This window comes from Bicyclus anynana, chromosome 12, assembly GCF_947172395.1.
Source record: "Bicyclus anynana chromosome 12, ilBicAnyn1.1, whole genome shotgun sequence".
In the NCBI taxonomy this organism is placed as follows: Eukaryota; Metazoa; Arthropoda; class Insecta; order Lepidoptera; family Nymphalidae; genus Bicyclus; species Bicyclus anynana.
Genome location: NC_069094.1, coordinates 998,933 through 1,008,849, shown reverse-complemented (window position 1 = coordinate 1,008,849; position 9,917 = coordinate 998,933). Strand labels below are relative to the sequence as shown.

General features: G+C 38.6%; 1 protein-coding gene across 2 annotated transcripts; it reads right to left on the bottom strand.

Moving 5' to 3' along the window:
* Positions 1-2,356: 2,356 nt before the first annotated feature.
* LOC112054332 (zinc finger protein 394) lies at positions 2,357-9,692 on the bottom strand. Of its 2 annotated transcripts, XM_052884522.1 has the most exons (7): positions 9,252-9,687; positions 7,785-8,225; positions 7,224-7,430; positions 6,943-7,025; positions 5,461-6,032; positions 4,947-5,096; positions 3,556-3,834 (listed from the first exon to the last, which is right to left on the bottom strand). In XM_052884522.1, the coding sequence occupies exons 1-7, from the start codon at positions 9,423-9,425 to the stop codon at positions 3,695-3,697; spliced, it is 1,767 nt and encodes a 588-aa protein (XP_052740482.1). In that variant the 5' UTR covers positions 9,426-9,687; the 3' UTR covers positions 3,556-3,694. The 2 variants fall into 2 exon arrangements, with proteins under 2 accessions (XP_052740481.1, XP_052740482.1); XM_052884521.1 differs by lacking the exon at positions 6,943-7,025 and having other exon boundaries at positions 2,357-3,834; positions 9,252-9,692.
* Between the last annotated feature and the right edge of the window lie 225 nt (positions 9,693-9,917).

Below are 9,917 nucleotides of genomic sequence, written 5' to 3'. Positions count from 1 at the left end.
CCTGGTCAAAAAACTGTATTCTGGGAACAATTTGTCATTAAATCTTGGAAAGTGTTCATGATACAGGATAAGGTTCTATGTCATTTCTGGTAATTAATATTTCATTAAAAAGTATGATATACAATTTAATAAAAACATAAAATCAATATTGTTATAAATTGTTAGTTTTGCTCAAAAGTGGAACTGTCAGGGCGGGAACTTCTGACACAACACCGGACGTGACGTCACTTACCTTGTTGTGTCATAATATGAGGCTCCATTCACATTGGTGCAGTGTCGAACCGAAGTATACTCTATATCCATTTATTAACTTAAAGGTCTGCTTGCTGACGCCGGGATTGATATAATAAATACCACCAGTTTATAAACTTCTTTTTCAAAATGTGATTAAAAATTTCGTGTTTCTTATTTTGCTCTATAAAAAATCTTATCTGTTTTACTTAAAACGTACACTCCTAACTCGAGTTTTTGAACAGATTATAATAAATTACAAAATTTTAGAGGAAATATCTCAAAAATGGAAGAATTTGCTATCAAAGATTCCCGAATTAATAGATTGAGATAAAGTTACTATATTGTAACGTGTAAAAAAACATATGACCCTTCGCTCTGCGTCAATGTGAACGGACCTTTACGCCCGTCGTTCTGGTTCTAGCTCGATATCCATGTTATGTTATGACTATGATATTAACGTTATGTAGTGTGTATAATTGATTTGCTGCCAGTCGCCGCTCGATGTCGTGGCTTTCAACACATTCATTCATAAACTGTTAACGCTCTCCCAAACACCGTGCAGTGCTAGTACCGTAGCTGGTGTCTTTCAATTTGTCAATTTTTTATCTGGATCCTCAATACATTCATACTCTGCTGTGTCTATGAGTGTGACGTATTGCGCTCTGTAGACACTACTAAAACAAAGATTTAATAACTTGACGTGACTAGTCAGAAAGTTCTAGATATACAGTTGTTCCTTGATATCTGGATGTCTTTAACGACTGACTCTTTGTTGTCTATGTTATTTTTTTCAAGATACCTATACCAAGATGCCTGAATATATTTATTCTAAAACGGGCTGCTAAAAATAACCGACAACTACGAAGGAATTAATTTTCGCGAACTGAAAATTAGATATCCTTTGTTTCAACAATTTATCTATTTACGTTGTCCACTTGTCTGTTTGGTCATTATCAAAGGCTTTTATTAGTACCGGCACGTCAATTCTGACACTGCGCGATTATGACGAGCGTCACACTATCTGAACAAAATTCTGAGTTATCATATATTATTATCATCTCTTTGTATGCATATAGGATGTGTATAATGTTATTTTTAAGTGTATTAAAGGCATTCCATGTAAGTGTATTACAATGCGGTGGGGTGTACTTGGTTATTGATTTTTTTTTTGTTTTTTTGAGAATAAATCTTGTGGAAAAGTAATTATTATACTTTCAAATGGTTTGTACGTGTTTTGTTAACAATAAGTGCCATCCGTCGCATATCTTTCGCCGTTTGATGTGGGGCCGCGCGGCGTTAAACAAATAAAATTTGATAACAACGCATTAGATAAAAGCATAAAAAAGTATTAGAAACCAATTTTATTTCGAAAATTTTTAAATATCGATTACGCATAGGTTATCATTAAAAATTTAACTAGCAAATCGTATATCCCATGGAGTTACAGCGTGAAGCAAAATAATTGTAAGTTCAGTAATAGCATCAAATTTTCTAATAACAGAAATATGTGAAAGGGGCTAAATGAACAAGTTAAAAAAAAAAAAGATTCCGACGAATTGATAACCTCCTCCTTTTTTTTTGAAGTCAGTTAAAAAATAGACGCTATTATAAACACAAAAGCTTCATATGTACAGAAGCATACATAATGTACCTACATAGCTGACCTGATATTTCATTATGTAATTATGACAATAAGCGTCATAATAATTGTAAAATTTATTCTCATCACATTTAAATGTTTTAATAATATTATTAGGTAAGTCATGAAAAAATGTGTTTTATTCGTCACGGTATGACGGTCGTCACACGACTGTCGGGTCACGTCAGACTACGCCGCGTCAGGCCCCAGAGTGTCAGCGTCACTGAACGTTTCATGTCAACATAATATAAAATATACAGTACCATGTTGCCTTTCAATCTAGGATGAAAATTTTTTCCAATAAAATGTTTAAGTATACAATTGTGTTTTATTTATGTGAAAAATTCACCATTTTAAACTAATTTCTGGTTAAGACTTAAGTTTTTATATTAAAAACTCTTTTTGTTGTTGTAAAAAATTAAATGAATCATGAACAAGGTTTTCATATGTCTGATCAGGATATAAAATAAATTAAACAAAATGTTCAGTGAATAAATAGTATATTTTCAACATGTACCTATATTAATGCACAACAAACAAGTTCTATGGTCATCAACAGAACACATCACAATGTTTGAGCTAAGTGACGCACTTGACCTGCAAATAGTCTAGTTTACACCAATACGAATAACGTATCTACGGCGGAACTAGACGTGCAAAGATTAAGGAAGGTCAAGAGCTCAGACCAATTATTGTATAGGACCTGCCTCGCTAGACGTTACTTTTCTGTCAAAGTATATGATCAACGATCTAATGCGATTATAAAAACTGTCTATAGAATCGATGTTAAATAGTTGTAATCCGCTAAAAAAAAGAGCTCCGTAAAAATACCTTTTTGTGTAGTTGAATTGTTTAAGAAACGGGCAAAAACTTCTATTTTAGTATAAGACATATACCAAATCTAAGCTCGTTTTCTTCAGAAAATGACAGACAATTTTGTTCGTGACTACGAGTGTGACACAGGTCCTTTTATAATTGGTCTGAGGTCAAGAGTCATGATTTGATACCTAGACTCTCAATAATTCACCGTATAATCGTAGTTCAGTGCAATTAATTCCAATAAACAGTGTCAGCCCGACAAAAGCAACCATCTTCATTATCAACGATTTGCAAATGGCGTTACCAGCGCTTCTTGACCAACAAGGTAAGTCCAAGCCAGCTCCATTCCGTCCCTCATCAAGGTCAGCCCATTCAACCCTTTCTACCATCCCGACTCGAACTCCCCAGCTCTTGGCATGTTCAATGAAATTTGGACCCTAAAATCTCTGGATGGCATTTTTTTTTTATTCTGTACATGTTAGCCCTTGACTACAATCTCACCTGATGGTAAGTGATGATGCAGTCTAAGATGGAAGCGGGCTAACTTATTAGGACGAGGATGAAAATCCACACTCCTTTCGGTTTCTACTCGACTTCGTACCGGAACGCTAAATCGCTTGGCGGTACGTCTTTGTCGGTAGGGTGGTAACTAGCCACGGCCGAAGCCTCCCACCAGCCAGACCTGGACAAATTAAGAAAACCTCACTCAGCTCAGCCGGGGATCGAACCTAGGACCTCCGTCTTGTAAGTCCACTGCGCCACGGAGGCCGTCAAATGGCATGGAACGCATTTGAGTTTGTTGTCCGAACGGATTGACAGAGCGCGGTGAACACTATTTGGTGTGTTCTCCCTCAGACTGACTTCAGACTCAGACCCAGGGAAGTAGCGGCGGCGTGCCGTGCTTGGCGCGCAGGTGGCGCAGCAGCGAGCTGTCGTCGCTGAAGCGGCGCGGGCACGCCGCGCACAGGTACTGGCGCCCGCGGTGCGACGCGGCGTGCCGGCTCAGACCCGGGGAAGTAGCGGCGGCGTGCCGTGCTTGGCGCGCAGGTGGCGCAGCAGCGAGCTGTCGTCGCTGAAGCGGCGCGGGCACGCCGCGCACAGGTACTGGCGCCCGCGGTGCGACGCGGCGTGCCGGCTCAGACCTGGGGAACGCGTATGTCATCAGCCTCTTTTTTTTTTATTCTTTAAAAGTTTGAGCCCTTGACTACAATCTGACGATGACGATGCAATCTAAGATGGAAGCGGCCCCCCCCCCCCCCCCTTTCGGTTTCTACACGACATCGTACCGGAACGCTAAATCGCTTGGCGGTACGTCTTTGTCGGTAGGGTGATAACTAGCCACGGCCGAAGCCTCCCACCACCCAAATTATCATTATTGTTCTACTAGACTGAAAAAAAAGTTTTCAATAATCTATAATCACTTGTTTGTGTTTATAAACAGATGTTTATATTTTCCTAAAACAGCAAAATAAATTATTGTTATTATACTTCAAAGTGTGGATTATTAAGATTTTGCTTATTTATAGTAATAAATAATTCTGTAATAAATTTAGGTAAAATCAAATTTTATGTTAAGAATGATTTTGATTTGGTTTGATGAAACAAACAGCAGAACAAATGGAACCGAAAATAGAAATGTCAGAATCCTACGGAATTAAAAAACAGACTATAGTTAACAAAAATAGCTTCGCGTTTAGTACATCAAGTGTGTTAGTGACGTCACAAAATGGACGACAGAGTTTTTGGCGATTGAAAAATTTGAAAAAAGAATTGATATTTAAATTAAGTTTTTTAAGAAATCCTTAACTTTCATCACACTAATATTATGAAGGCGAAAGTTTGTCTATACCTAAGTGTGAATGTGTGTAAGTATGTTTGTTCCTCTTTTACGCTGCGGCTACTGAAGCGATTTGGCTGAAATTTGGAATGGAAATAGATTTTACTTTGAATTAACACATAAACTACTTTTCATCCCGGAAAAAATCCATGGTTCCCGCGTAATTTGTGAAAAACTGAGTTTCCACCCCCCATTTTAGGGAAGTGGGGGGTTAGAAGAGACAAAGTAGCCAATCACTCTCTATCCTTTCAACTATCTCTACTTGAAAAATCACGTCAATTCGTCGCTCCGTCTTGCCGTGAAAGACACATCCATAATATTGTCAGCAGGCCCAGCATGCGACCAACGAAATATCTAGACAACAACTTAAGACCCTTTAAAAAAGTGTCAATACCCTATAGATACAAGTGGGCTCACCTGAGGCGTGCAGGAACACCTTGGGGCAGGCGGCGCAGCGGTGCAGCTCGCGCGGCGCGTCCGGCGCCTCGTGCCGCCGCGCGTGCGCCGCCAGCGCGGCGCGCTGCGTGAAGCTCTTGGGGCACAGCGCGCACGCGAACGGACGCACGTCTGTTGATACCATGTTTCATTACAGTTTTATTTTAAAGTTCGAGTTGCGCGCGTGGATCTACAGTCAATTCCCAACAATTCTATTTTATCCGGCTCGAAGGACCAAATTTGTTTACGTCACTAAGTTTCTACTTTGGATTTCTTTTTTTTCATTTTATGGAGCACACATCCAGATTTTGCACTTAGAAATGAAAACACGTATAGTGTGTGTGAAATTATGAAGCCCCAACTTAAAAAACATTATTTGTGACGAACTTCACACTTGTCCTGTACCTACTCATTTATGTCAAGGACGTATTCAACCAAACACACACAGGGACAAAAAGCTGCCACATGGCGCGTGTCGTGTGACTGAGACACTGACCGATGTGCACCAGCTCGTGCCGCCGGAGCACCTCGCGCTGGGCGAAGCGCCGGCCGCACTGCGCACAGCCGAAGGGCCGCTCCCCCGTGTGCACGCGCGAGTGGCGCGCCAGCAGGACGTGTGACTGAGACACTGACCGATGTGCACCAGCTCGTGCCGCCGGAGCACCTCGCGCTGGGCGAAGCGCCGGCCGCACTGCGCACAGCCGAAGGGCCGCTCCCCCGTGTGCACGCGCGAGTGGCGCGCCAGCAGGACGTGTGACTGAGACACTGACCGATGTGCACCAGCTCGTGCCGCCGGAGCACCTCGCGCTGGGCGAAGCGCCGGCCGCACTGCGCACAGCCGAAGGGCCGCTCCCCCGTGTGCACGCGCGAGTGGCGCGCCAGCAGGACGTGTGACTGAGACACTGACCGATGTGCACCAGCTCGTGCCGCCGGAGCACCTCGCGCTGGGCGAAGCGCCGGCCGCACTGCGCACAGCCGAAGGGCCGCTCCCCCGTGTGCACGCGCGAGTGGCGCGCCAGCACGGCCTGTGACGCGAACTGTCTCTTGCACACCGAACATGACGGCCGCCTACGCATACAGACAGCACACTTTAATAGTCCAGTTATTATATACATTTGGAAATGCAAGTTAACTGAGAAAGCTGAATTTTGGATATGATGTGGCGGAGCTTAGATAAGCTTAACTTCAAATTCTCAACCAAGATTTCCTATGTGCATTTTTCGCCATCTTGAAAAAGGGTTACTTTCAGTTTTTTTTATAATAACTCTGTTCTCCATTGAGATACAAAAAGGGGAATGCCCATCCCAAGCCTATCCTAACCACCCAGCAATTTATTTAATTTCTTGATAATTCTACTTTAATAATTTTTTTTTTAAACTTGTTCACAACAGGGAAAAGCTAAGATTGTAGACCATACAGCCTGAGTTATAGGATATTTTCTAAAACTTATTGTTTGTTTGTTTTCTTGTTTGGTAAACATTTTGCCCTAGAACAGTGATAAAAATGTATTTTTATTCAAGAACATACATACTTTTATTAAGTCTTTTAAAGTTTTTAGGTTCCCCCAAGTGATATCCAAAATTCAGCTTTCTCGTTTCATTTGCATTTCTAGGCCAAATTTTCCGACATAACAACTGTAAATTAAATTCTGTAATTAAATTCTTTGACAAAATGTACAGTATGATGCAAACTATATGAAGTTTGTGAACATCGTGCATGAATGAAGAATTTCCGAGAAGTCATGAAGTTGGCGTCGGACTGTATTACTGGACTAACCAATTATAGTCATTTAGCAGTCGCCCACAATTCAATATTTAATTATTAATTGTCTATAAACAATTTTTTAAAATACTATTACATGTAAAATAGCCGATTTATATTTTTAGATAAATATACTTAAATTGAAAAATGATTATAGTACAAACTATTTATATTATTCTGTTAATTTATCAGGATATTCAAATACATCAAAACTTACACCTCATTTTGTGGTTTTGTGCCATGATTTCTTACTTTTTCAGTAGTTTTCCTTATTTTCTTTGTTGTTTCATTTTGTTCTTCCTAAATTTAAGTTTAAAAAATATTATTTTATTAAGTTCTCAAATGTTTAATTAAAAACAAAATAATATAGGTATTGGGTTAGTGTTCTTTTGCTAAAAATGTAAAACAAACTAAAGTGGGATAGTACAAACAAATGTGACTTAACTTTTGAAAAAATTACTTGTTACGAGTTTTTATTATAAAAAACTTTAAAATCACCTCTTCTACTTGAACTTCCAAAGTGATCAGTTCACTGTCACCTGTCTCTATCAGTATAGTTCTACAATCTCCTGACCCAATCCCTGGCCCACCGTCAGGCAAATTCTTCAGCACGTCCATCTCTACAAGAATTGAAGTGAGGAACTCAGTGACGTCAGGACACACTGTCACATCTGTGGGTTGGGTTATAAGCTCCTGTGAATTATCCTGTAATAATGATAGCAACAGTATTAAATTACAATTAAACGGCCATTTGAAAATTGTTCAGTGGCATTCCATGAAGAAAAACGAAAAAAATCTCTGAACAAACATTCTTAGATATTTTTCACACACACAGACAAGACTTTTTATTTAATTAAAAACATAAATGTGCATTACTAATATACTAAAAAAAATAAAGTTTTTTTAGTAAGAAAATGTTAGTTTTTGACTTGTTATTTATTTATCTTCACTGCACAATTACTAGAAAGAGTAAAACACGGAAAAAATAGTACACAGATGTGTGTGGATTATTGCAGTTAATAGTTTCAATTTCAAAGCTAAACTAAATCCAATGCAAACCTCAACACCTTTGTTTAAAACAGCTTCATTTGCCAATTTATTGCTGTTTATTATGTTAATATCCAAACCATTTTCCAGTCCAGGTTCTAAATGTATAAATTGTAAATTACAAATTGCATCAAGTGCCAATACAAGTTTGTCCTTTGATGATATTAACGATTGACTGAATAATGACAATAAAGGTTGATCAACTGACTGACTGGTTGTCTCACTGACTGCACAGAGAGGATTGACTGGACAAACTGTGTTGTCTATTAAATGTGTATTTTCCTGTTCAACTTTTTCGTTAAGTTCATCTGCAATTCTTGCTTGAAGGGCAAACAAATGAGCTTTAAGTCTGTGGTATGTTCTGTTACATTTTTTTCTGAATTCGTAATAATCATTCAATTTTTTGTTACACTCTATGCATATCACATTTGGCAGGCAGTCTTCTGGTGTGACCTGAAAATTATTAAAAATCACATGAAAGTGTCTTATAAGTGATATAAATTAATAATCCTACTTTGTATTGTGTCTCACGGCTAAAAACATCTGCTATTATAGTGTCAAAATTAAGTTGGACATTTAATCATCAATTCTTGATTCCCACCTTACACAGATTAACCTGTTAAAGTGTGTCTTCTTTACAACACAGCACTGGCAAAGTAAATTGTACCCAGTTGGTATTACAGCAAGCCATAAAAGTAAAAACTTAATTGAAAGTGACCACTGATTTTACATGACATGATAAGATTGGAATTATTTGGTAGACAGACATGTAATTTCTTTTTATTCAAAGACAGGTTAGCAATTAGCATTCAATTTGATGTTAGCTAAACAAAATTTACTTCTCTCTCATCAAATGAAATCAATCAAAATCTAATCCTGGAAAATATTAGTAAGTTTGTCTGGGGAATCACTACCCTTATGTATGCTGAAGAAATAAATTAAAGGATTTATTTCCTACTCCAAGGACTCATTATGAAACTATGAACCTATTGGAGAAGGGAGTGTTAACATGTTATTAAGAAACTCCTTAATCACACACTCAGTCACAATTTCCAGGCTTTGCAGAGTTTATCTCTCTGCCACAAAATCCTGGACCTGAAATCTGCTCTGTGAATCCATAGAATGCCATTTGTCTCTCTACTGTATTGTATTGTACAGAAACCTGTTTCTAATTAGAACTGCTAAGATGTGGAATGTCCTTTTGACACCTGTTTTTCCTGACAAGTACAATTTATGCACCTTCAATGCAAGGCATAGGCATCTTCTAGGCAGGCGGCTTTAGACCTCTGACTTGCCATCTTCTTTGACTTGCTTGCTTGCTTGCTTAGACATGCTTCCCATCAGTCACGTTTGTAGTCAAGCACAAGCCAACATAACATAAAAAAAGTATAATGTTTAGATAAAAACCTCGTGAGGTGTTCAGTGTTATTAGTAGTTGGTGGATTTCCATTCTACCTTAGTATATAAAGTAGTACCTACCTCATAGCCGACACACATCATAATCTGAGTAGAAATCGTACTGCAAATATCGTTCTTGTTAGCAAATATAGGGACACCGTGTTTGGCTTCCTCCAGGCAAAGTCTACACAAGCCGAGTACGCCTTCGATCGGGGCCGCTACTTTCAACACGTTGTTACGTTTATATGTCTTCATAGTCACGATGTTATGTCCACAACTAACAATTATAATTTTAATTTACAATTCTTAACCTCCAAGTGTTGGTTTGTTTTAAATATTGCAATTTGCATTTGAGATGATCAAGTGATAAAAAAAAGTTTTTCTTAATATTTAATGTTAAGTTTATTGATAGTCCTGATATATATACATATAATGTTAAAATAGAAATAGAAATGAAACATGAAAATCGTTGAAAAGTGTAAACAAGAATCAAGTAAGTGACAACTGACAAGTCGGTTCACAGACAACCAACCAAAATTTCTCAATTGTCAATGTCATTTGTCAATATCAAACAAAGAGACTAACATAAAGTCTGCATTTTTATAGTAGCAAGTCTGAGGTTGGTTGAAGCCGTGACGTGATTGCCCAGTGGATTATGACCTCTACCTCCAATCCCGGAGGGTGTGGGTTCGAATCCGGTCCAGAGATGCACCTCCAATTTTTGAGTTGTGTGCATTTAAAAAAAAT